Source organism: Theropithecus gelada, chromosome 9, assembly GCF_003255815.1.
Source record: "Theropithecus gelada isolate Dixy chromosome 9, Tgel_1.0, whole genome shotgun sequence".
In the NCBI taxonomy this organism is placed as follows: Eukaryota; Metazoa; Chordata; class Mammalia; order Primates; family Cercopithecidae; genus Theropithecus; species Theropithecus gelada.
Window position 1 is genome coordinate 121,516,395 of NC_037677.1, and position 27,662 is coordinate 121,544,056.

A 27,662-nucleotide genomic window follows, 5' to 3' on the forward strand; every position below is an offset into this window, starting at 1 on the left:
TTATCCGAGATTTTCTGACGACCTAATGACTTAATCCTGCTACTGACTTAATCAAAACCCATTCCCTACAGAAGAGACCTACTCCCCCACCACCCTACACCACCTTTTAAAAAGCACAGCTCCCACAGGCTACCTTTCCTTCAGTTTCTGTCCATGCCCCCAGCCCCAGGCTGCCCTCTCTTGGCAGCACCGCCCCACCCGCCTGCTGCCCTGAGCCAGCTGGGCCTGGGGGACTCTTGCTCAGTGGAACCCGAGGTCAGCAAAAGCTCTTAGCCCAGGATGGCTGTGGCAGCAACAGTCCTGAAGGCTACAGAGACACCTGGAAAGGGAGCAAGGAGAGACCATGACAGCCCCTGTGCTGGGGACCCAGGGTAGTGGTAGCAGTGGCTAGTGTACAGTCTCGAGAAAACAGGGCGGTGGCTGGGGGCTGAACTGGCCTCCATACACCGAGAGGGTTTTAAAAGTTGAATGACAAGGGCAGAGTCACAGGAACAACCCCAGGAAGAAGTCAGAAGCCCCTGAAACAAGCACTTCCCCAGTGAGGCCCCACCGTGCACCCAGGGTACTCATGACCACATGGCCCCAGGCTATGCAGCCTGGCCAGAGACCACCGAGGCTCCGGGGGGCTTCAGAGTATACGAAGATGGAGATGAAGCAGCATTTCCGAGCCACGAGGCCCAGTGGGGCCTGGACAGAGGGAGCCTGGTGTTCATGCCACCTCTGCCTTTCCAACAAAGTCAAAACACGGTGGGTCCTTTAAAAAATCCCCAGCACCGGGCACTTCAACTCAGACCCCAGGCGAGGCCAGACCCAGGAGATCGTGGCCCGTAGAGGGGACAGAAAGATGTACACTCCTGGAAGCGTCCAGCAACCTCGCTCTCGTTCAAGCAGCACCCCAGGTCCAGGGCAGGGCTCGTGGGGAGAGGAGCACGGGAGCTTCATCCCCGGAGGTGCGGAGCTCCAAGCAGAGGCTGAGCAGCAGCTGGGAGTCTCCCGGAGGCCAGAACATTACTGGCCCCGTGTGCACACGCGCCTTCTTGGAGTCCCAAAAGGCAGATACCATGTATCCCACCAAATATCTACTTACAGACTGGGAAACTGAGGCAAAAAGCTCAGGTAATTCCCACAAGGCCACAGAGCTGGTAAGTGGTGGTGTTGAGATTCAGTGGCAACGGGCTGAGGTCTCCTGGGTGTGGTGTGGACCCTGATGGTGAGCAGGGTGGGCGCCTCCTCGAGCCCCCGTGGAATCAGGCTGTTTACCGTCACCTTCTCCTTGGCACCTGCCCCCACCACCTTGCTGAAGACCCTCCTGGGGCCTCTCCCCACGTGTCTCCTTTTCCTGGCCCTCTCTCAGGAGCTTTCCAAGCTGATGGCCTGACTCTGCCACCCCAACCCGGCATTTGAAGGCCTTCAGGAGTGAGGCCATGTCCATAGTCCAGGTCTCCACTAAACCGCCAGCCCCTACTTGAGCCCCAAGCCTGGCTGCTTCTCCACGACACAGCTCCATACAGCCCCTGCCCAGGGAAATTTAGTGGGCGCGGTGCCTTGCCTGCTGCCCCACAGCAGAGAATGCTGTCCTGCCAGACACCGCAGACAGCAGCGGACACGCATTCTTCCCGAACCAGCCCAGATCCTGCCTCTGGGGCGAGTTCCCTGATGGGTGTTGACTCCGATCTCCTACCCCGTGCGACACAGGGAGGGGGCTGGCCCTGCCTGCCCTGGGGACTCCTCAAGAGCAGGCTGGGGTTGCCTCTCCCGAGGGGTCCCCACTACGCCAGCCCGCGTCGGAGGGGGCGGGGATGGATGCAGAGGGTGGCACGTACCAAAGCCGATGAGGCCCAGCGTCTCCCCACGGATGCGGGCCGCTCCCGAGGCCACCTCTCGGATCTGCTCCACGCTCTGCACCCGCGTGCCTTCCCGCAGTGCCTGGTACAGCCACGTGTTCCTCCGGTACAGATTGAGGATGTGGCAGATGGTAGAGTCCGCCGTCTCTTCCACGGCTGCAGACGGGATGTTGCACACAGCAATTCCTAAAAGGGACGAGGCCAAGGCCGGAGATGACAAAACCTCAAGATCAGTGGGGAAGCCCCAGGGCTCCCAGCCTGCCCTCCTGACACGGGGTTGTTGGCACGGGGGGAGGCCCATCTTATCGTCTAGCAGACGCGGGGCTGGGCACGTGGGTGGCAGGCCCTCAGGCTCTGATGCTTGGGAGCCTCTAGCCCGAACGTCCGCCCTCCCTCCCAAGGAGGACTTTTGCTCCAGGACGTGGCTCAGGAACAGCCCAACTCCTATGGCTGATCTCGGGCCTGACTGGCCTCCTCCCGGGCTTGTGCTGAGTCCCAAGAAAGGACCTGGAGTGGCAGCAAGTTAGTGGTAAGTCTGGTAAGACCAGACTCCTCCAAATGGACCCCACTCAGGCTCAAACCCCTCAGGGTCTTCCTCACAGAGCTGGCAGGGGTGACAAAGAATGGCTTTTGGTTTTAAGGTATGCTAACAGTTTGATGCAAAAAACATACGTTTTAAACATACTTGTTCCACCCCCACATGGATGCAAGGGCTGGCCCTGGGACAGAACTGATGTCGGAAGCGTGTGCACAGTCATCCTGTGGCCCTGTGTTCAGCACCCTGCTCTGGGGGGAAGAACTAGACCAGACAGGATGCCCTCCCTGCCCCGTGGAGCAGCCTTCAGGGCCAAGCGCGGCTTGGGGTGAGCCCTCTGGCCCCATCCGAGCTGCAGAGACCAGGGTCAAGTATCTCCCAGCACAAGGCAACTGTGGCGTGGAGAGTTAACCCACAATAGGCAGAAAGGGCCCCGACATTTACCCTCCACAGCCAGAGGGCGTCTGGGGAAGAACGAATGAATGCCAGATACAACAGGGGTGCAAGGAGGCAGAGGGCCAGGCCAGGAGCGGCCCCTCCCTACCACCCAACAGGTGGAGAACCAGACGCCTACTTGCAGCAGAGACCAGAGGGCCGAGCCAGGGGTACGGCCCCAGGGGGTGGGCTCAGCAGCCAGCCTGTGGCTCCCAGTTGAGCTCTCTGAGGAGGGGTGTGGTTGTTTGGGCACCATGTCAGCCCAGGTGAGAAGGTTCCCTCCTAATCTCAGGTTTGGGACCCCCTAGGAGAGTGCCTCTCCCAACAAGGGTTGCCCAAGGCACCAGGACAGGGCCACCTTTAAACCAACCCACGATTCCTCTATCAAGTCCTGAAGATTGGAGTGGGGACAGCGACCACCAAGGCAGCTTCTTGGGCTCTACTGGACAGGAAACAAGAGCAGTGGGCACCGCAAACCCACTTTCTAGACAGCTGCATGGCTGTCTCCCTAAGAGGGCCACCCCTAGGTCTAGGGTCTTGAGAGTGACCCCCTCAGCAGGACACACAGCTCAGAGAAGGTGAAGCCACCATGAGCAGGTCACCCACCCACCCAATGTGGCCACCGAGGGCTCCTCCGGGCCACAGACAACTGCCAAGGGAACAGTGTGGCTGACTGTGACTGAGGCCGACCAACTTTCCCACGAGCTGGATGCCAGCAATCTTGCAGGAAACGGGCCTCGTTCATTTGAAATAGCTCAGCAGAGAAGCTGGGGCTTGATCACATGCCATGTTATTATTAGAGTCAGATAGACTGAGGCCAATGCCAGAGGTTGAAGACAATCTTTGGCGGTTGGGAGAATTTGCATTCCTCGGGCGGGCTAAAGCCCAGCAGGGAGGCCCCGCAGCAGAATCACCCTCAAGGACACTGGCTCCGTGCTGCGGCCGGGGCTTGGCCATGCTGCCTGGTGTGAGCAGCAGCAGCTCCTCCTAGAACATGGGCTGATGCCAGCTGAGACCCCGCAAGGCCACCTGTGTAAAGGCCCCGGGGTGGGTGGGGCACAAAAAGGGAGGCTGAAGCAGGACATCCGGTCAGTCTTCTCACCGAACTTGGACATCCAGCTCCTCGGTTCCAGTGCTCACCAGAGTGCAGAGTCCCAGGACGGGGAGAGGGTGCAGGAGGAAGAGCTGCAGCCACTGCCTGGGATGGAAGAACCTTCCCAGCCCCACTGCAGCGGCGCCACGGCCAGGAACCTCCATAACCTCACCGCCCTCTCGGAGGGAGCGTCTTAGCTGTCCTACAACGCCCCGTGGATGCAGCCTCCCTTCTGGATGAGTCAAGCTGATCCTTCAAGTGCCACACGATGGGCGGCTCTGATACTCACAGGCTGGGCCTCCCAGTGTACGTGGAGCCTGAAACACGGCACCAGAGAGGCAAGCTGCTTTGCTCTCACGGTCAGTGCCATGGTGCTTTCATCCCTTCAGGACTGCCACTGGCACGGGAACCAGATCAACCAGCTTGCTGGAGGCGGCGGGGGTGGGGAGGGGTGTAGGGCCTCTCAAGGTCTTCCCCTCGTGTCTTCCGTGTCTTCCTGGCTCGTGGGAAGAAGTGCAGGTGAGCAGCTTCCTCAAGGGCTGACTCTCGCCCGTCATTCCAGAGCTGATGGCTCAGAACCTTGCGATCCCGGAAGGCTTCACCAGAGGCCTAGTGTGCTGCCTCGTCCAACATGGAGGGCCCTGTTTTCTGGGCCTGCCAGGGACCCCCTTTCACATCAGGAGGAGGGCCTGCCTGCAGCCACCTGCCGCTCCCAGCCCTCAGCACAAAAGGCCCGCTGACCGCATGATGTGGGCAATGCCTTCGGAGACAAAGGACGTCTGGACAGAGGCTCATTTTTCGCCTCCAGAGTCTACATTTGAAAAGTGCCCTTCAAAAGGGCACCACAGATGTCTTCCAAGCGACCTTATCAGATGGGACCAGGATCAATGAAAATCCACCACTCACAGCCCTTCAACATTTTCCAAAACCGCAGTCCCTGGTCCTGGTCGTCTTCTGTGGGTCTCAGAACTCAGGGAACACAACCTCCCATCTCGGCCCTCCTGGGCCCCCCGTCATTGAGGCCCTGGTGCCTTTCTAGCCCCACTGCCTGTGTGGGGCCCTTCTAGAAATGGAGAAATAGAAAGTTCCACAGGCAAGGACCTACCCTCTCTCCCTGGAAAGCAGCTGCTGGTCCAGCCGAGGAAGGTGAGGGTCAGCACCCATGTGGGCCTGGGAGCTGGGAGGTGAGGGGCAGACGTGCTGGAGAAGCAAGAGGTGTGTGGGGACAAGGATTTGAGAGCCCCTGGCACATGAAGCTGTATTCTTCTCTGCTGTTCAAACTTGGGATTTCAGCTCTACCAAGAGCACAAAGGACATTTGTTTTCAAACAAAAATATCCTTGTTTGTGCCAGGGAAAGATGGAAAATTTTAGTTTATATTAAACACGCTTTTGAAGACTCACATCTTCCGGAGTGTCTTTGTTCCAATGGAGCGGCTCGGAAGGAAGCCATGGCTGGTAGCAAGCGAGGGGCGTGGGGACGGCGAGGGGTGGATGTGTGAAGCTGCTGCTTCCAGGACCCTAAGGGGTCTGGATCTCAGTGACCCTCTCTCTTTCCCTGGCCTTTTGCTCTGGGATTTGCCTGTGGGGCGGCCCCACCCCACCGTGTCCCGACCCCTGTGAGTACATGGGCAGCTCCACCACGGCCCGGCTCCCCAGCCCTGCTCCTGACACCAAGACCCACTCAGTGCTTCTGGTACCCGGGTGCTGCCCCGAATGGCAGTGAGGGACTCAGCTAAGATTCCGACCCCAGGCTAGGGTTGTGGAGAGAAAGCTGGAGCCGATGGGGGCCTCCCTGAAAACGTGGCCGGCGGTGCCCGAGGGCAGGATTCAGACGTATGTTGTGCTCTGCTCAGAGACTATCTGACACCCAGCCCGTCCCGGAAGCACCGGGGCCTGCTGGGGCCTCAGCCGATGGGACAGAGGTGGGGAAATGGCGCTCAGGCTATTCCTGGAGCACAGGAAGGGCTGTTCCGAGGCCAGGCTGCTGTCTGGACCACTGTGCCTGGGTTCCGAGTGGTTCTGAAGTATCCCTTAGCAGCCTCATGAATTTGGGGCACCTGAGCACTCATAAGGCAGAGTACAGCTCCCACTCCAAAGTGCAGGGGTAGCATGTTCCAAACACAGAGCAAGCACAGAGGCCACCCGGCCCTCTCCTGAGGACGCTCGATGACAGCAGTCTGCTCCTCGTGCCTCTGCACTCAGCCGTCACGGGCTCACACCAGGTGCCAGGCAGAGGCCCCTCAACACGGCCCCAGCGCCTGTGGCTGGGGGTGCAATGAGCAGCTTTGACGCCCCCAACTCCGGGATCGCGCCTGTGCCTCTGCTTTTCTTTGGAAGCCTCTGTCATCTGCTGTGTTGGGCAGAGGGTCTACCTTGCTTTGGTGCCGACCTGGGTCCGATGCTGCTAGGGCTGCCCTCCCAGAGCGGGAGGCCCCGTTCCTGTGGGACAGGGGTCTGGAGCTGTGTACCCAGCTGGGGTAGTTTAGGGGATGCACCCAGCAAGCGTGGTTTAGGGGACATGTGGCCAGTCGCATTCTCCCCTCTGGAGGTGGCACTGGGTATTTCCAGATGGAGCCAGCAGCAGCTCGGTGCTGCCCCGAGGGCAGAGATGCATCATCACAGCCCAGCAGACCCCACACAGGAGCCAGCAGGGACAATCCTACCTGCGCCATGTGAAGGCAGGGCCGGCAAGGTGCTCCACAGCCCGGCCTGCAGGCAGCCACCTTGCTACAGCCAGAAGCAGCTGCTCCGTGGTCCCAGTTCCAGCTGCTTCTCCGAGCCCACCCAAGCAGGGCCCACGGAGCTCGCACAACTCCAGGCAGCCAGCGCTGCCTCGCACTCACCGAGCTCGCCGGCAGCCTTGATGTCCACGTTGTCGTAGCCACTGCCTATCCGCACGATCACTCTCAGGGCCTTAAACTTCTCCAGGTCCTCCCTGGTGAGGGTGATGGTGTGGTACATCATGGCACCCACGGCTTCGTTTAGAACCTGCGTGGGAACAGAGCACAGGGTCGGAGCCCCACCCCGGGCAGCCCACCGGCACCACTGGGCCTGGTCTCCTGGCCCTATTGCCCTTGAACCCGAGGCAGAGGAGTTCAGTAGGAAAGCAGGGAACAGAGGTTTTGGGGCCTGCTGGTGACTCGGGGCGACCTAAATGGGGGGATGCTGGGGAGGGCCGGGGAGGAAACTGCCCAAGGTCAGGGCAGCCCCTGGCCGGGCAGGGTGGGCCCACCTTCTCGTGGATTTCCTGTGTGGACTGCGCGTCACAGAAGGCCACAGTGGCCAGGTCCTTCAGGATGGGCATCTCCACAGTGCAGTCGCGGCCGTCCAGCAGCGCCACCAGGGGGCGGGGGTGCAGGGGGCCGTTCATGATCTGGGGGCGGATACCTGCAAGGAGGGAAGGGGTGAGCACAGTGGGTGGGTGGCTGGAGGGGCAGCTCCCCACTCATCACTGTGGGCAGGGCTTGGGCAAGTGAGGGCGGCGGAGCAGCGAGGGCCCCACCTCCACCCGCATCACCTCCCGGCGAGCCACTGTCACGAACAGGGGCCCCCATCCCCACTTCCGATCCACTTGCGGCTCTGGTTGGAGATGCACACGGCTGCTTCCCTGCCAGCAGACCATAGTCCCAAGAGCCTCAGGACCATGGGGCCCCGAGGCCAGCACAGGATAGTCCAGCACAAGATGGGCTCCCACGCCACGTGCCTCCCCACCTGCACCGGCACCAGCTGCCCTCGCACAATGTGACAGGGGGTAAGGCGTTCCTGGAGAGGCCCTGCATAAACAAGTGCCCTGGGCAGGCTCCTCCAGCCCTTCTCACCTGCGCTAGGTGGGAAGAAATGGTGAATCTGGGGCAGGGAAGGTATGCCTGAGGGCAGGAGGCCTCTGGGGGCTCAGGAGAGCAAACTTCTCAAAGGACCACACAGCAAGCAGCTCTCTAGACAGGCCAGAGCCATCATATTAATCCTGACAGACTCCCTGGTGCTGCCAACAAGGTGAAGGGACAGCTGTGAGGGCAGAGGGGCAGGGGTGACCCCAGGAAGGGCCCCAGTGGTCCTTCCCACAAGTCCAAGTCCAAGTTCTCTAGCAACTTCATCTGGACCAGCAAGGCTGCATCTAGATGTTCAGCAGAGTGGTGGAGGGCCTTCACCTGCCACACCACAGATGCACATGCTTGCACCCCGTGCACACACAGGGCAGACACCCTGCAGGGCCCTCCCAGGACGCAGCGAGAGCCCCAGGGCCTCTTTTCTCTCGCTATTCTGTGCAGCAAACCCAGCCGGCTCTGAAGACCTCAGAGACAGAGAAGCAGCATTTTCTCCAAGAAAAACTGCCCCCTTCAAATCCATCCTTGGATTTTGTAGGTCCTCCTGACCATCTGCCCAAACCTCAGATCTTCACGACCCACACCCTGGATACAAGAGAACGGCATCTGAGTTCCAGAGGTGCAATCCGCCGACATGCCAGAAAGGGGCAATGTCTCTTTTCCGGTCAAATTAGAACTCTTCAACCTCAGATGAAAGCTCTGGGGCTCATCAAGCTTTCAGATGTCCAGATCAGCCCTGATGGCGGCCTTACATCCCTGTCCCCTCCCTCCCTCCCTCCGAGGCGGGCCGGTTCAGGCCGCTGCTCCAGGCTGGGCCCAGCCTGGTGACCCACCATGGGTAACCCAACCAGGAAGGTGCGACATTCCTGGAATCGCTGGCCTTTGACCACAAGGCAGCAGGCTCAGGCTCCCACAAACAAAAGCACGAGTCTTCCGCAAAGGCCAGCTTCATCTGTGTGGCTGCCACCTTCCAGCCCTAACCTCCTCAAGGGCTCTTGGTAGTTCCCAAGCTGGCCACTTGGTGGGGACGGTGATCAGGACCCCAGCCATGGGGGGGCTCCTGCTGGACCACCAGGGCTCATTTCAGTTAGCCACACACTCTAGTAAGGAGCCGAGGAAGAAAATCCCCCTCCACTGGAGCCTACGTCTTGTTAAGACTAGACACGGTGCTAGGGAGGGACGGCCCAGGGCACCCGCAACTGGGCCTTGGGACAATCGTCTCTTTGGACACAAAGTACAAAAAAGGCTTTTGTCCCAGCCTCAGAAGAATGGGCTGGGGGAGCCAGGGCCACAGCCAGCCCTGCATAGTCCCCAAGCTGTGTGCAGTTCTCCTGCCACCCCTGGCTGGGAGAAATCGTAGTCCCTCTCAGCCCTGAGAGGCAGCCACACCCAACGCTCAGACACCAAGGGCACACGTGCACCCAGTCACTCCTGCTGCTGCCCCAATGCCCAGGTCCCCAAAGCGGGGTGTCCGCATGAATCTGCACCAGGAAAACAGGGCAGGGCGGGGGGGAAATAAGGCAGGGATGAGGGTCAACGCCCCCACGTCCTCGCCAGCCCACGACCCGTATGGGTGGACAGGAAGTATGCAGCAGAAAGCTGGACGCCCCCTCAGCTCATCCGCGGGGTCCACAACAGCACCGTCACCCGACAAGGAACCCGACACACATGGCTCCCACCTGGGCGCCTCTCTGCTGCTAAGAAAATGGTGCAACTGCCAAATTCCAAAAGATTCTTTCTCTTTCAGTAGGCTCTTCTGGCCCCCTACTTGAGGTCCGAGGGCACAATCCTGTGGGGCCTGGCAGTCCTGGCCTCATCCCCCAGGCTATCGCTCCTGCAGGGTGAGGAACACCCCAACTTCACTTTCAGGGGTGCTGGCAAGATGGTTACTGGAGACAGTTCCTGATTATAAGAAATCCAAGCTGTCCACTAAACAGGAGCCACACAGGAAAACCACGCTGGGCGCAAGGTGGGAATCCAGAGCCGCCGATGCATCTGGGGAGCCTGAGAGGCCATTGTCACAAGATGTCCATCCACAGCATCATCAGTGCATGGATCCGTTACCAGGGTAACAAACTCCAGGTTGCCTAGCGATCGGCCTCCTCCCCGACACGCGCTGCCTTTCTCGTTGGTGAAACCCACCCTTTACCCTCCCTGATGGCCGGCACGCAGAGCATGGCTGAGGATGGCCCAAGAGACCTGTCCGAGGTCTGAGGCTCGAATCCTGGCAGCAGGTCCTTCATGGCAAGGTGGGAAAAGAGAAAAGCAAATGGGTTCCCATGCTGGGAAAAGATGCCGGGCATGACGGCCGGAGGTGGGGGGTTGGGAGTGGGTGAGGTGTCCTGCATGAGGTGCAGGGATATGGAGGCCACGGGAGACTCCCAGCCCTGAGCGCAAGCGCTTAGCTGGGACGCTGCCAAGGTTTGCTCTAGAAAGGAAAGCACCATCTCCCATGTGCTCCTTCAGTCCCAGAAGGAAACTGTCCACCTACACACCAGAGAATTTGGACTTAAATTCAAGCCCCTGCATGGCAGAAGCTGCCCCTACAGGCTTGCCTTGCCAGAGCCTGGGGCAGAGGTTCCTGGAATATCTCATATGGAAGATCTCATATGGAGAGATGAAGGTGCAAACAGATCCCCCATCTTACCTCACACAGGATTCCTGACACCTGTTTCAGGCTTCTGACAATTTGAGTAAGTTTTTAACACATTAGGATGTAACTGACACATAGAGTAAGATTCATATACATTAAGATGGAACATGACCCTTTCAGGGATGTGGGGTCCCCAGGCCCAGTGGGGTGGGAGGATTGGGAATTTGCAAGGAGAAAGCCCAAGGCACAGTAGGTAACGAGGGCTTCCTGAGAACTGGGCTTTATGATAAAAAGCCAAGGCTTCCAGTTGCTATGCCCAGCTGAAGGCCTGTTCCATGCAGACAGACCACAAGGCTGACAGGAGTCCTACAGGGCTGCTGTTCCTCCCACTTCACAGCCCAGGAATCAGAGCTCAGGGTGGCCCCGTACCATGGTGCGCAAGCACGAGGTATGAGGAAACACTTGGGGACAAGGCTCACAGGGCCCTGGTGCCCTCTATGTGCTATTCTTCCTTCCTACCATCTCCCACCAGTAAACCTGCTGTGTCCATTTCAGGACAATTCCAGCTGCAACTGGACGCATCAGGGAAACGACATCAGTGCCTTCCTGTTGACAGCCTGCCCACATTAACTGTGTAGAGCACAAAGCCCTACCGGCCCCCCTGGTATCAATTACTATTTGGTTTCAGGCTTGCGTGTGCACCCGTGCGGCCCTGCCCCTCCATCCGGGATGCGCTGTGCACCAGCTCGAGGCCAGTACCGACGCCCACCCCTGGGCCTGGGATTGCTTAGAGGTGCAGCTGCAATAAATAATTGTGAAATGAGAGATGCTCAGTCAAAAACAAAGGCAACACCAGGCCAAGTTGCTGGAGTTTTGTGAACAGTAACCAGACACTTGGGAAAAGCCAAGCCCGCAGATCTCACAGATCCTAAGTCAGGGAGATCTCAGGGAGGATGCCGGGAGGATTCGGAGCTGGAAAACACTGCATTTCATTGTGGGGAGCTGCTGCTTTCTCGGATACAGGCGGACAGGCCTGGAGCTGACCTCCTGGCTCAGTACCATGCAAGGCAAACGGGATGTTCTCCTGAGCAGTCACCAAGGAGGACTGATCCTGCCACAGAAAGCTGCCTGCAGTGTTTCTGAGACCCATTTTCCAGTCTTTCTAGACATTGTGTGAGCTAAGCCGACATCCTTTCAACAGAAATTCTCATTATTTAAAAATGATCTAAATGGGTTTCTGTTGCTTGAAGCTCAAGACAAACTACCCCAAGGGAAAGGTTTTGTCGCTTTCAGGATTTTAGGCTTCCACCCAAAGCAAAGCAGCTGCAATGACCATTTCTGACATACGAGGCAAAGGATGGCTCTGACCTTTTTGTTTTTTCTTTTCTTTTTTTTGAGACAGAGTTTCACTCTTGTTGCCCAGGCTGGAGCGCAGTGGCACGATCTCCGCTCACTGCAACCTCTGCCTCCCAGGTTCAAGTGATTCTCCTACCTTAGCCTCCCAAGTAGCTGAGACTATAGGCACGTGCCACCGTGCCTGGGTAATTTTGTATTTTTAGTAGAGACAGGGTTTCACCATGTTGGCCACGCTGGCTTCAAAGCCCTGACCTCAGGTGATCCATCCGCCTCGGTCTCCCAAAATGCTGGGATTACAGACAATGAGCCACGGTGCCTGGCCGGCTCTGGCCTCTTTTTTACAACTCACTAGATTTTATAGAAGTTTCCTGACACCGCAGCAGTCTCAAGACACCGGTGCCAGACTGGCTGGGAGCTCAGGGTGGCAGTTCCCGTTCCTGACAGGGGCTGTGGCTGCCCAAGGACAGACGTTGGCCACATACCCCAGGGTTGCCCCATGAAACCCCTGCAGGTTGCAATCTTAGGGCTGACAGAAGCCGTCACATTCACGAGAAGAACCACTGCTCAGAGTCACAGCAGTGGCCTTGCAGGAGGGAGCCTCTGTGGAATGAAGGTAGTTGCTGGAATCTGCCAGGTGCCATCACCAGCTGCCCTAACACAGATACTGTAAGAAGTACCTGGATCCTTCCACAGACGGGAGATCCAGGCAGGGCTTCCAAAGATCGCGACAGAAGGCGTCATTCAGAGTGCTGCAAGCAGCTCCCAGCTGTAAAAAGTAAAGAAGGTTCCTCTTCAAAGACTTTCCTCCCCGTCTAATTAGGAGGAATAAATAGTAACTTCTCTTAGAGGCAAAATGTATTCAAAGACCCGTGCTAATATTCTCAAATATCTGCTAGCCGTGGTAAGGAAATCAATGTACTTTGTGTTCTTAGCTCCCACAATTTAGCCTAAATATTTGCCCTGGCATGCTTATACCGGTCCAAGCAAGCATGAGGTCATAGCCTGTTTCTCTTCCTTATTTAAAAGTTTTTTTTTTTTTTTACCTTTCTCAACATTCCACAAGTTACTTCCTCCTTCCTTTGTTCCCTCTACCTTTGCCTCTTTTAAAAAGTTCTAAGTTGCTAGCCAATCAGGACAAATACAGCATGTGAGGTCCCGTTCCAGCCAATGGAAACCGGACACAGCCACAGGGTGGACGCGTCAGGTCATAAATGGCCCTGTCTCCTTTGTTCGGTGTACTCGTGTGGCAAAACTGCTGGCAATTGTACCCTTTCTGCAGGAAATGAAAATGGCCTTACTAAATCAATTACATTTATGTTCAAGTGTTATTTCTTTACGGCACCGAGGAACAAACATTTCAAACAGAGCCAAGCCATTCAAGGCTTCATCAGCCCCTATGACCTGCAGGTGGCCTGGGAGGCAGGCGACCCTAGCAGCCGGTGTGGCTCCCAGCCTCATGCACAATGATCCAGGTAGAAAGAGGAGACAAAACCACACAAACTCCAGAGGCCGGGGTGGGACAGGGAGGGACCCAACAGAGCTGTACCTGAGGCCCCGCCTCCCTCCAAGGAAGCCCCACTTAATATCCCACCAATCCCACCACCCTCAGAAAAGCTTCCTCTTAAATGCAGCCTGTTCCCCAACTAAATGGCCGCTTTCTGCAATCCAGCATGACCTGATCCTCACTGGCTAAGCTCAGCAGACCTGATTTCTAGAAAGCCAGACACAGAATCAGAACTAAGGCCTGCTAAGAGTATTATTTCAGAGGCTTGGGTTTCTACAATATTAAACTGAAAATTGTGACAGAACCAAGCTGGGGGCCAGATACTGATGCTGGGACATACGCAAGTGCCTCTCAGACACTTGGCATTAAACTTGTAAACACAGCTGCCTCAATGGGTCTACAGGCCAGCCCAGCACACAGGGCTATGGAGCTCTGAGTAGGGGAAGGCGGTCTGTGGGAGCCTCGTGTTGTCAAGGTAAGAGATGCCTCCCTTGCTTTGTAAACATGTTTAACCACGTTATAAAAGCTGTTCTAAACCGTCAGACGTGGGATCTAAACAACAACAAATGTTCTGCAGTTGGCTGATCTGGAATGTGAGCAAGCCACGGTGACTCCCCCTCCTTGTGCCCCCAGCAGCCAGGAAGGTGCCCGCCCCCACGGCAGCTGCAGAGAAGACTGTGGGAAACAGGCATCTCCCCTCTGCCTTTCACAAGAAGGACCACAGGAGCAGGTTGCTGATGAGCCAGTGGCTCCAGGAGCAGCTTCAAGGCATGATTTGGAAGAAAATCTGTGTTGCTAAGAGTGGCACTATTTTAAGGTAGAAAAAAAAAGAAAAAAAAAGAAAGCAACTGCTATTGGAAATCTCAGCTTTGTTTCTACGTTGTTATCTGCTTTTTCATTTGGCAAATGGGCTTTCTCTCTGCGTTGTTTCTGGGAAGCTGTCCCAATGCTGCGTCCACTTCCTTGCCCAGCTTCCCAGAGGCTGCGATTTCATTTTACAGTCTCAGTCATGTAGAGGTAGTATGTGCTCCCCTAGAAAGGAGAACCCAGTCCTCAAGTTTTAAGTGTCACCTGACACCCCCAACAGATTGCCCGGCTCATGTGCACACACCTCCTCCCACCATGCAATGCAAATGCGCAACACTTATCTCTCTTTCTGCATTCACAGCAGACATCACTAATCGATCCCCACATTCTTCCCGAAGCCAGGACCTCAGCCCTGGAGTGGCATCACACACACCAAGCTGCTGAAGACCTGGCCCAGCTGAAAATGATTTAACTCAACCTTGGACAAGGACTAGCCTGAACCAGGCGCTGGAAGACAGAGTGAGGAGAGAATGAGAGAGCAGCGTGGTATAAAGTGAGTGCCGGGGAATTTAAAGAATGAAGTACACCTTCTAAAGTTAGAAACTGGTGATGGCTGTGCCGTCACTGTGTACATCCTTAGCAGCTATAGGGATTATCCATATTTTCTCCAGTGAGGTACAATCGGGTAGGAAAAAGCTCGCAATCTGCTGCATATTCAGCCAGCGCACTCCTCACGCTGAGAACACCAGGATCTTAGTCTTCCAAAGTTGGGCTCTTAGTTGCGAACAATTTAAAAGGGTTTATGGCAAAGGGTTCATGTGAATTATCCCTCAAGTTCCCCCCGCCTTTCTGTAAGGAGGAAAAGACTGAGTGTTGGGAAATCCAGCTTCACCAGGGCCTCTGAGCACCCAGGGGCTGTGCTGTTTAGGGTGCCCCACAGCAAGTGGGCTCCCCAGAAGGCTGGAGGTGCCCCGTGGGGAACCTAGCTTTAAACTCCTCCTCGGCTTCTGAGTTTGGCATTCTCTGCAAAGTCAGCTGGAGGTTTGGTGAAGAAATGGCCACAGGAACACCATGATAAATAGATTTGCTTCTTAAAACATGTATCTGAATGAGTCACAATGTGACATGTGAGAGGCTCCCAGGTAATCTCCCTTGTAGCTCAGGTGACAGCTGGACACAGAGCTGGCGAGGCAGGAGGCTCCAGGTACCCCTGTCTTTATCCAGCCAGTCAGGTGCAGTCTGCTGCTCCCCAGAGCCTGGGCCATGTTCTCTGGCCCCCAAAAGCTTTCTGGGTGATCATGTCAATAACCAGGAGTATGTGTGGTATCTTCCACGGTTGGAAAGAGATGTCTAGAACCACACTATCAAGTTCAGAAAAAAACACAAAATACAAACCCCCTGAAAACAAAGCTCGTCTACAACCCTAGAAAGACAAGCACGTGCAGCCACTTCGACAGGTTCCTCGGCGCCCCCGGGGAAGCTGCAGCCCGCACCCTGCAGTGTCCGCGCCATGCTGAACAGAGGAGCACGGGGCCCTGAACACAGGAAAGTGACAGGTATTTTCTTGTTTTGTAACACAGCTTAAAATAAAAAAACCAAGAGTGACGTTAGGTGCTTGAAAGCGTTTTTAAGCACTGGTAGCTTTTTGGAAGCCCAGACACTGTCCTGTTGGCTGACTGTGGTGTTGAGTGTTTGGGCTCCGTCACCTTCACCTATCCCTGGGAGCAGCTCACGTTCTGGGGTGAATTTTTGCCCTGAGGAAGCAGGTGCCATCCACCCGGGGCAGATCCAACAACCCCACCCAGCCCGTGTGAATGCAGACACTGCTGACTCACTGGGCCTGAAAGATCCGTAAAGGGACATCACCAAAAACGGTGCCTTAGAAGGCATTCCCACAGCGAAGCAGCCAAGGACGTGAGGCTCTGCTTCTATTTTTGGTGAGACGCGCTACGTGTGCGAGATTTCCCCAGTGTCCCAGCCTCACATGGGTGGTCCCTGGGCTCTAGGAGGGAGGACAGGATGTGGGGATAGAAGCTGGAGCAACAGCCAAGCTGGAGGAGCAAGGAGTGAGGATTCTGGCTTCCCACTGGGTGAGGCTCTGCAACATACCCTCCTGCTTCCCAACATGGGGACGGTCCCTGCAGGGACGGGCAGTCAGGATCTTATGCACAGGATGGGGACACTCTCAGCCACCACTCTGGAGGGGAACACATCTGAGTCCCCTTTCCAATAAACAGTTCCGGTGGAATCTTCCAGGACTACTTGTTCTCTTCCTGCCGGCACGCCAAGGTCAGATGTGCCCTTGGGTCAGACCCCCCACCCGCCTGTGCCTCTGCACACCCCGCTCATGTGGCTGCTCCTCCAAGCCTCTGTGGAAGAGGTGAGCCTCAGGGCATCGCCAAAGACTAAATTGTTTTTCTTCCTTTGAGATGGAGTCTCACTCTATTGCCCAGGCTGGAGTGCAGTGGCGCGATCTCGGCTCACTGCAACCTCCGCCTCCTGGGCTCAAGAGATTCTCCTGCCTCAGCCTCCCAGACAGGGTTTCACCACGTTGGCCAGGTAGGTCTCAAACTCCTGAACTCAGGTGGTCCGCATGCCTCGGCCTCCCAAAGTGCTGGGATTACAGGCACAAGCCACCGCGCCTGGCCAAAAGACTAAATTTTAAGAAGCGCAAACCTTCCAAGGACAAAAAGGGGCTCCCCTGGGACTATCTGTTCACTCTGGTGAACTCACTCATCAAAGCCAGGACCACCTAACTCACTCCCGCCCGGGAGCTGCCCACCTCGCCTCTCCAAGCTGTTGGCCAGCAGCAAAGAATGCTATGACTATGACGAGGGCTGTGAGGTCAGCGATGGGCCTTCTGTCCCGAGGGTGGCAGCTGCCAGCATGTGGTTCCAGCCCACTGCTCTTGCACAGTGAGATTCTCAATTCAAGGGCCCAAGCTCCGAGTTGTGAGGTGGTCTGGAGCCTGTTGGAAAGACCACCGAGAATGCCCACCGTCTGCTCCGTCTCACCTGTAATGAAAATCGGCTGCCTGTAGCCAAAGGGCCGCCGGGGACACCCCCACTTCACATACCCCGTGTGGGCAGGTGCATTCTGTGCCACAGCAGTTAGACACACACCAGACTTTCCCATGATGTGCCTGGAAGCTGGGGAAATACCTGGAAATGCCTGAAGTTGTAAAATACAAGTCTGGAGTCTGGTGCCTGGCCCACTGCCGTCAGCCTCTTTTTCTCAATTGGTTTTCAATACTTTATTGCAGCAATAAAATCACCTATGCACCCAAGAAGGCAAACACACGAGGAGTCGAGTTTCAGGTAATAAAGGGATGGTAAACAGTCAGCTCTTGATACCATACGCTGGGCATCATGACCATGGAATAGAGCCTGTCCCATTTAGAAAGACGGTCATGGTCACTTCCGTTGCACCCTGCAGACAACCCTGTGCCATAGACGCTGCCATTTCCCCAGCAGGTAATGGAGACTGAGAGGTGGGTGGAACTTGCCCAGGGTCACACAGCGAGTAAGGGATGGAGTCAGGACTCAAACTCAGGCCTGACACCAGAGACCAAGCATGCCACCCCAGCGCCCACCGCACTGCAAACCACCTGTTGGATTGGTTCAACTCAACAAGCTCTGGACACCGGATAGACAGACATCATCAGGCCTGGCCCCGGAAACAGACGGGTGACCTTGCCTCGGCAGGCTGAGGTAGGTCTTAAAGTTCTCTCTTTTACTGCGGGAATGTGACTGTTTGATCTATCAACCAGGCACACAAAATCCAGAACCAAGGGCCTGCGGCTCTTCACACGAGGCATGTGCTGTTTCCCCCTGGGTGTCTCTCTGGATCTTGCAGCCTAAAAGAGGCATCATTGTGGTAACTGTCATCAGAACCACGGAGAACAGAAGGACGCATCCAAGCAAGTCCAAGATGCCACAGGATAGCAACTTGTGTGTGCTGGCCCCACTCCCCAAGCCAGATGCAGGGACACATGGTCCTTGTCACAGTGTCCTACTGCCCCAGCAGGCATTCATGGCCCTGGTGATAAGAAACCTTGTCCTAACCTGGACAACACAGTGAAATCCCATCTCTACAAAATTTACTGGGCGTGGTGCCACATGCCTGTAGTCCCAGCTACTTGGGAGGCTGAGGCAGGAGGATCCCTTGAGCCCAGGAGTTCAAGGCTGCAGTGAGCTATGAGTGTGTGACTGCACTCCAGCCTGGGTGACAGAGTGAGACTCGGCTCTAAAAAATTAATTGAAAAAACAAACACCTGATCCAAGAAATGGATCTATGTCAGCTTGGCCCTCAACACTGGCCTCTAAGAGGGTTAATGCGAGATTCAATGCACACGAGGTTGACCTTCCTTACAGGAAGCAACCTCTCGGGGGCCTCCCTGGCAAGTGGCCCAAACGCTCTGTGCCTCAGATGCCTGACCCCGTGGGCCTCTGGCCAGGCAGGGCTTGCCGAGACGGGAACACCAGGCCTCCAGAAAGCACTGACTTGGAAGGAAGCCCCTCCCCTAAAGTCTCGGGAAGAATGAGCTTGGGGAGCTGAGTTTCACCCAGTTCTGACTCGTGGTGCCTAAGACCAGTGACCATGGCTGCTCAGAATCCAGGCTCTCTCTCTGAGCCACCAGCAGCCGCTTTGCTGGGTAGGGACACCCTTCCGTCCTTTTCAGTAGTAACTGGAGAGAAGGGCCAATCATCAGGTCTCACCCCCAAGAGAATAAAAACCAAGAAAAGTGAGCGTTCGTCAACCCAAGCTCCCCATAGCAGGCAGTTTTCCTAGAAGATACTCTGCGGCGTGGAGGGTGTTTACCAGCTACCACATATCTGTTTCCTTGGGTAGAGAACAAAAATGTGCTCCACATCCCTCGACAGACGGTCTGAGTGACCAGAGCCCGAGGGAGCTTCATAGAGCAGTGCGGGGGAAACCTCCGTGGTCAATCCCGCTGTGATTGTTCGGAGACTCACTTTCCAGGCAGCGGATTCATGGTGCTAGACAACCAGCCAGCGAGGTGAGACACCCTGCTTGCCAGGAAGTGACCAACACAAAAGAAAGAACTACTCATCCCTGCCCAAGCAAGGCCATTAGCTTCTCTTCGAGTCCTGCATTGTCCCCAGAAGAGCCATGGCCCAGATGGAAAAGCAGCATTGCTGGTTTTCATATCAAGGCAAAAATCAGTGGCAACCCCACAGGCCACAAGCAGGAAACGCGATGTCTGTTCTCGAAACGGAGCCTTTGCTGTGCGGTCCCTGGTGTGGCCTGGCCATCCTCCCCTGCCCTGCTGGGGCCACAGCCAGGCTCCCAGGGTCCCCAAAGCACTTCCAAGACGGCGCCTTGCCCGCCCGCTGCGTGGGTACTGCTGGTGGAGGTGTTGGGTGAACAGTTCTCAAGTTCTAAAAATGTGCCCCTGACAACAACAGAAGGGGATGTTTGAGAAAAATAAGAGAAAATAGAGATGAGAAAAGAACGAATGGTTGCCAGAGGAATCTAGCCGAGAGGCCAGCTGCTGTACGCTCCCTCACCGGCCACACTCGAGGCTGGGTGCTGGGCTGGTGGCGTGTCCAGTGTGGGCACGCACGAGGCTGGGTGAGATTCTGCAGAAATCTAAAAAGGCCACAGGCAACCCAGAGATGGCACGGGACGATCCAGCCTGACTTCTCACTGTGTGGAAGTTTGACAGAGCCTACTGTGCGCTGTGTACCAGGGTCCCTGCACCTCACAAAAGGGCTCTAAGCACCACTCGGGGTGACAGGGGGAAGTGGATGGTCAGAGTGCAGTGAGGTCGGGTCCCGATCAGGCTGAGGAAGGCCATGAGGCCACGCCTGCCCTTCCCAGTGCCCCAAGGGACTTTCCCTCCAAGGTACAGGAAGTAGCAGCAACCAGGAGGGCAAATGCCTTGGATGTTCCATAAACCCACAGCAAGCTGAGCGCCACCACCAAGTTCCAGGGGTCACCATCAAGTACTGCCCGAGGGGACGGCTGCCCGTGAGTGCCGGGACCAGGAGCCCTCTGGATGGCTGCCCCGGCCGCTGGCTTCTCCCTTGGAATCAGATGGACCAATTCCATCAGTGCCCCAGAGAAATGAACAACACGTCCTCTGGCAAAAGGACCCTGAGTAGCCCGTAGCCTGGCAGTGCCAGTCTTAATTTTCTCACCATATTTCTCAGGCTGAATGTCCACAAAAGCAAAATAACACCCTCCTCCTTAGCTATGGCAGCCAAGGCTGAGACGGGAGAGGGAGAAGCCTCACGCTCGCAGCACACTCTTGTTTTGCGAGTGGTCCTAAAACCCAAGAGGAAAGAGATCAGCAAGGACTGCTGTCCGGCAGGCCAGGGGCCAAGAGCGCTGTGCCCAGGCCCAGCTCACAGCCAGGAAGTGAACATTCTCAGCACAACAGCTGGCTGGACGCCGCCTCCATTCTTCTTTCTTTTCTTTTTCTTAAAATCTAATAACTTCTACAGCATCCTAGGCTCAGAGCCCAGTTTACAGGAAAACACTAGAACCCATCACAAAGGCATATTTATTCCTTCATATAAAAAGCATCTAATAGGCAAATCCCCAGTGGGGAAATGTGTTGGGTTGAGAGGTCAGAGGTCAGCTCTAAGCACTGTGGATGGAAGGGGAATGGACTGGCCTGCGCTGGGCGGTTGGTGCCAACATTCAGCTCCGCAGGCAGAGCTTCCTTCCACCACGAAAAATCCCTGAATGCAATCCCTTAATGAGGCTGGGTCAGAAGAGGAGGTGGGAACCCCGAGGGAAGTCAGTGCCAAAGAACAGCTGACTGCACCAGCCAAGTGCAAGAAGAGCTTAACAGCTTCAACTAGGATGAGGCCCTGGTGAAATTCGAAGGTGACATGCAGGAGGCTGTCAAAGGGCAGCGGAGGAAGGTGCTGAGGAGCAGGGAGGTAATGCCAGAAAGAAACTGCAAACTAGCGCTGATGCCGCTTCTTTGGAGAGGCAATAAAGGCAGGAGAAACTCACCTCTGCTTCTGAGCAACGGGTTCATCGGTCCCATCTTACACAGTGTGATTCTTCTACATGATCAGTTTCCCTCTTTCTTTGGTTGCTAGGAAGCTCAGAGCAGAATTCCCATCTATCCTTGTGTACAGGACTGCAGGGGACGCTGTGTTCTGGCCCCACCACCCTCCCTCACCTTTTCCTACATTTACTTTTCCATTTATTAAAACTTTACCGTTGTGTGTGTTACAGCCGTTCCCAAGAGCTAGCTTAAATCCTCTTAGGTCCAAAGAACATTTTACATTTCATTTAATCACACAGAAGAATGGCGTTCGCTCTTCACTGGGAGAATTAATTCCCTGAACTCTCCCAGGCAGCAGCATGATCCAGGAGAAGGAGTTTGGCCCTGCAGTCAGAGCAGCTCGGATGCAGGTGTGGTCTTGAGGGCAGCAGCTGGAGCCAGGCAAGCACCAGCAGGTGCGCGTGGAGCCAGCTGGGGGCCCTGAGCTTGCCGTGCACACAGCTCTGGTGTGAAGCAGTTCTCAGAGCCCTGGGGGCAGGTGGGGTGGGCACCATCACCCCAGTGTTACCCATGGGAAGCGAGCCTCAGAGCCCATCATGACTCCTGCTCCAGAGCCTGTCATGACTCCTGCTCCAGAGCCCAGCCACTTTGTCCTGTTTCCTCTTGCTGACACAGACCTTGGCTTCCAGCTCGGACTGGTGACTCCTCCCCAAGTGTATACCATTGTTGACTTCCCCTTGCTGTGGTAAGGCACTGTGCCTGGGGATCATCATGGCATGGGCCACATCCTGCTGTAGGACTCAGGGTAGGGGGTGAACCTCTCTGCGCCTGTCAGAGGAAGAATGTCCAGAGTTTTCCTGGGATTTCAGATAGGGGATCATCCTTGTCAAATGCTCTACAATAGGCCAGGTGCAGTGGCTCACGCCTGTAATCCCAACACTTTGGGAGGCTGAGACAGGGGAATCACCTGAGGTTAGGAGTTTGAGACCAGCCTGGCCAACATGGAGAAATCCCATCTCTACTAATATAAAAATCAACCGGGTGTGGTAGTGAGCACCTGTGGTCTCAGCTACTCGGGAGGCTGAGGTTACAGTGAGCGGAGATTGCTCCACTGCACTCTAGCCTGGGTGACAGAGCAAGACTGTCTAATAAAAAAAAAAACAAAAAAAAACAAAAAAAAAAAGCTCTACAATAGTGACAAATCCTAATATTTACTGAACTCAATCAGGGCCCTAGATTCTCTCAAGGCTGGTTTCCCCTACCTTGGCCCTGGCAAAGGGGCAAGAGGCACATTCCATGGGCCACCTGGGTAGGTGCACCCCACCACTCCTGAGGAGGCACCATGTTCATATCTAGCTGGTATTGCGGACGCGCTCCCCGCCAACCCCACTGGTACCCCACACAACTGCATTTGGAGACCAGGAATCAGGGTTCCTACTCTTGCCCCTTCTGGTGGAACACACCCAGGGTACTAACTCAGCCACAGTCTTCTCCCTCAAATGGTCACACAGCTGCCCCATGTACCAATGACATTTGCAAACCCTCCTGGGATGAGTTCTCCAAGGGGCCGCTCACCCTCTCGATGGGGACAGGTGTTTCTAGGTTGGATTTTTTGCTCTCCTAACAATTTGGCAAAAGTTGTTTTATTCACATGCTGAAAGCTGCTGTTGGGCTAAATTTAACTACAGTGTACCTTCCTGTTCCTTCAGCAGTTCCTCCCTCCCACTGGAGGGGGCAAGAAAAGTGAACGGAGGCTAGTTTTTTTTATCCTTTATGTAAAAAACAACTAGAAAGCCCTTTGTTGAAGCCAGCCTCAGAGTGGGGAACACACACCTGACAACAGCACGTTTAATTACACTCGTTTCTACATCACTAACATGGGCTAATTAGTTATGGATTAAAAAAACAAAACAAAACAAAAAAAACCCTCTCCCACGTATGAGCAAGGAATCTGTGAAAAAGCTTTAGAATTCTTGCTTCATATGCTCTTAGGGGTAAATACGTTTGTGCCAAACACCTGAAAAGCTTTCCTGTTAATATATGTTGACTTTCTCACTAAAAAAAAAAAAGTCTCTCTTCCTTAGAATGTTAGTTTCCAAATGTAAGAAGTCTGGCGTGAAGCTCTACTTTTGCTCTACCCAGCCCAGCTCTCCACAGCTCAGCTTCTGCAAAGCACAAAGCAAACACTGGGACAACTGGCTGAATGGGACCCCTACCTCACACCATATGCAGAACTTTACTCAAAGTAGATCAAGACCTCAATGTCAGAGCTGAAACTGTAACATTCCTGGAGGAAAACATAAGAGTGTATCTTCATGACCCTCGATTAAGCAATGGTTTCTTAGATGTGACACCAATGGCATAAGCAAAGTAAATACATAAGACTCCAAATTAAAATTTTCTTGCTTCAAGGACACTATCAAGAAACTGAAAAAAACAACCACAGAATGGGGGAGAAATATTTCCAAACTGTGTGCCTGACACCAAAAAGCCTGGGCCCCATGACCCAGGAATTCTGACCCTCAACTCAAGCACTGAGGTTGACAGAGCTGAAATGTGACTTGTGGAGCCCCAGGATGGACACCAGACACTCAAGAGCAAAGACCACATTTGAAAGTAGAGTTAAAGCAAAATAGCGTAGGGGACCGTTGGTTCTTTTTATGGCCAGGTGAAAATGGGGCCACTCACCTGGTCTGTGGAATCTGCTCAGGTACTTATGCCCTTGGCTCTGCAAACCTTCCAGGAAAATATGAACTGTACCTCGGCCAAGATCAACAGCTTTTAAAGATTCAGAGGAGCAATAATCCCTGGAGGGGTTTAGGAGGCCCTGAGCTTGGCAATGCACAGAGCTCCAGGTGTGATGTGGTTCTCAGAGCACTCAGTGGGGGCAGGGGGGATGGTGTGGGGACCGCACAGTCACACAAAACTATTATCTAGAAACCGAACCTATGACCCCATGACCTGCTTCCTAGAAAGCAGAGGGTCCCCTGGTCAAGATCTCCCTACTCCATGTGGAACTGTTTTCGAAACCAGAAGATGGAACGCCCCTATAGACATGAGGAGGCCAGTCAACGCGGGCCCTGTGGAGACAGACAGAAGAGGGTCTGGTGACTGGAATGCGGGCAGAGCTGGCCACGGTCCCAGCAGCAGTCTTGGCTGACACGGTCTGCCATGAAAACATGGGTCAATTCCTTCAAACTAACAGCAAGCGCCGACCTCACTCACCACCTGCTCTGAGTCCTGCACCATGCCCAGCAGAAATCGTTTGTCGACCTCTTCCCCCTTGGAGCCCTCCAGATGCGGCCAGGAGCCCACCTTCTGTTAGGCAGAAGGCCTGAGACTTGCAACCCCAGTCAGCTGATGCCAAGCACCCACGTTACTCTCTGGCCAGACTCCTGGTCCAATCACCCACATACCAGCGCAGAGGACACACTCTGTGCAATGTGGGCTTATAGAAAATGCCCAGATACCCACTTTTGAAAAAAGACTCACTAAGCTTTAACAAGACAGAGGCCGAGGACAGCAGCCTTTGCACCAAACTGAGGACCACAGCGGGGCTGTCTAGTTGTATGGGTGTAGTTCACCCCATGTCCTCCATGGACAGAATGAAATCCACACCCAAGGGGTCAGAGGAAGTGCTGTGAAGGAGGCAGAGCTGGGGGACAAGTTTGGCCCCCGAGACCCCAAGGACCTCAGCAGTCCTGTGTGAGAAGAGGCCAAGGGTCAACCACAACAAGAAAAGCACCATTCCCTGCTGAGGCCAGGCAGCTCCAACCTCAACATGCAAGCAATCTCTTCCTTCTCTGCTTACTGCTCTCCCAGAAGCACAGGAAGCAGGTTCAAGACCTACCCCCTTTGACAGACATAGAAATAGAAGCACAGAGAACTCAACACATTTGCCCAAACACAAAGCAGGCGGCACTCCTCCGGGACATGCATTCAACTACTTTATGCTCCTGGGCTGAAATCATATTCCTGGGGTCCACAGCACGTCCAGGAGCCTGAAAGGGGACCAAGAAACCCAGTCTCAGCCTAGCAGAATGAGCTCCATGAACAAAGGGCGAGGCCAGGTTCAGGCACTCACAGAGTTCAGTCTGGTAAGGGGGGCACACCAAGATGCGAATGCTTCAGGGCAGCAACGGGAGGGAGGGATGATCACTGATGCTCTGCAAAGAAGGCAGAGGGTGATCTGGCAAGTTCACAAGAAGGGCTGGGAGGCTCAGGAGGTCAGGCATCAGCCACAACCAGGGCCTCAGAGGCACAGAGGCCAGTAGCAGCTGACTTGCCCAGGGGCACCCTGAATGCAGAGAACACCGGGCCATGAAACCCAATGACTGATCAAGTACAAAAGCCAAAGGGAAGACCCGCAGAGCTCACTGATGTCGGGTGTGTTCACTGTTTTGCTAGAAAAGGCTGAGCTGTCAGCACCTGGGAACCGTTCAGCTCCTCTTGGATTTGGAAGGGAGGCCGTGCCGAGGTTCTGGCTCTACCAGGCTGGGGTGGGGCAGAATCCTGGCTATGTGGCTCCATAATGTTGTAATGTTTTGACTATGCAGGTATAGATTACTTTGCAAGAAAAGAGATGCCACAGGGAGTCTCAAAACACCAGTCAGGCCCTTAGCTGCCCTTGCACATGACAGCTCACGCACACACTTCCATCTGCCCCACGCCAGCCTGGGCGGTGTCCTCTCCCCTGGCCCCAGTCTGGCTGCGGTGCTGAGCTCCGCCCTCCTCTCCTGCATCCCTGCTGGTGCACACACATGCGCTGTAGGGATGCTCTTCCAAGCACAGGAGTGGCCAGGCAGCCCTGGAGCTCCAGGTGCTCCACAGGCCCCATCCTGGTCCCTGCTATTCATAGTCACAGTAACTGTCCTTTTATTAATTGCCTTTCCTGGCCCCCAGACCAGAAAGCACCTGAACACAAGCCTTGGGTCTTGCCCACTTGGGAGCCCCAAACATCCAGTCACAGGCCTGGCACATAGCAGGGGAGAGGTCAATGAGGAAGGATGGAAGGATGAAAGGAAGGAAGGAAGGAAGGAACAGCAGGTGACAGGTCAGTAAGGACGGAAGGAGTGAACAAGCCCCCGATCTCACGCTGGGCCCTGCCCAGGGCAGTGGTCTGTGTCTGGGACTCGGGGATCCTGGGGGCAGCCAGAAAGAGGTTTCCTGGCTCCCTTACAACTCTCCCTGGCTGGACCGCATGGCCAGCACACAGGAAGGGCTGCACTCATCCCTCTGCTGGTCTGCAGGGCCAGCCTGGGGTCACAGCCCCTGGACTTCGCCCCCAAATGTCCTTGTGCTCTGATACAGGGGAAGCCAGTCGAAGGTTTAAGGGTCAAGACCCTCAAGAGCAGTGTGTCCTCTGCCCCAGCACAGATCTCAAGGTGCAGAGGGAGCCTCAACAAGAGGCAAGGCTGCATGAGGACTCAGTAGCAGGGGTGCGGGCCGATGGGGGAGACCCTCTATGCAGATAGGGCTAAAATTATTGATGGGAGTGCTTTCTACCCAGGAGACCAGAGTTCACACCTCCAGTTGCTGGAAACCAAGGCCACACCAAAAGAAGCCATGTGAGTGATCAGCTCTGGTGACAGATAACTGTCACAACCATCAGCCTCAACAGCCCCTTCACACAGACCACATGCTCCTCCCCCCATCCTGAAGAGTCTTCAGGCAGTGACCTTAGCAACTAGACAGGGGTCATGTGTGCCCCATTAATCCAGTTGCATCAAGAAAAATGGCTGGAAGAAAATGGAAAAAGCTCAGAAAGATCTTTTTGTGGCTCTTTGGGCTGGGACTGCGTTTCTCACATCTGAAACTCTGCCCCCAGGGTGTGTCCTGAGCTGAGCCCTGTGCAGGTTGCAGGCTTGGCTGTATTTTGTGAAGACAAAGGTATGAAAATGGCTGCAGCCCTGTTCGTTGTTTCTGATGCTCCCCGCTGCATCTGGTGCTGGCAGGGCTCGGGTGATAGCACGTGACACGGGGAGACTGCTGGCTCGCAGCCACCGCCGGAGGGCTCCGCGACTCGTGCCATAGCCGGCCAGGTCAGCCTGAGAGCGACAGCCGACCCCACCACCCGCCAGGTGCTGCCACTCACGTGGGCCTGAGGAGCCCCCATTTGTCCATGTCACCGGGGCTGGTGGGCCGCATTGGGGTCCCCGCGGCATATGCCCTCCTCACGTTGTCACTCTGGACTGCCTGGTCAGCGGACTGGACTAGAAAAAGGAGCCTATTGTGTGTACGCACAAAACCCACCAAGATAAGGCAGGTAGTTCATAGACTGAGAAAAAGTAAACATATGTTAGAAATAGCCAAAGCATACGAAAATAAAACAGATACCGAAAACAATCCCCAAACCCCAAACCACCTTATTGTAAATACTGCAACACTGCCTGTCCCGAAGGGAGGAAGAGAGTCAACTTCCAGAAGAGAGTTCCTTGTCCCTCCGATGGGATGCAAGCCCTCAAGTTAGGCAGCACCAGAACGAAGATGCGTTCATGCTGGTGGCGTCCCGAACAAGCAACACTGGATTTCCAGATAGCTGCGCGTCCTGGACCAGAGGCCGCTGGGACTGCCCAACCTGTGCTTTCCTGAAACGTAAACATTATCCTCCACACACACACCATCTACTTTCCCTGCTGGCTCCGACAGATCCAGATCTGCCTGTGGATTCCACGGAAACTGC

The 27,662-nt window shown here is 55.2% G+C and overlaps 1 protein-coding gene across 7 annotated transcripts in view; it reads right to left on the reverse strand.

Moving 5' to 3' along the window:
- CTBP2 (C-terminal binding protein 2) overlaps positions 1-27,662 on the reverse strand; it is a 172,012-nt gene that overhangs the window by 7,388 nt on the left and 136,962 nt on the right. For all 7 annotated transcript variants that reach the window (XM_025395706.1, XM_025395708.1, XM_025395707.1 and 4 more), the window contains 3 exons: positions 7,141-7,295; positions 6,752-6,896; positions 1,824-2,030 (listed from right to left, as the gene is read on the reverse strand). In XM_025395706.1, coding sequence (XP_025251491.1) covers positions 1,824-2,030; positions 6,752-6,896; positions 7,141-7,295 — 507 coding nt within the window. The remainder of the gene's footprint in view (positions 1-1,823; positions 2,031-6,751; positions 6,897-7,140; positions 7,296-27,662) is intronic.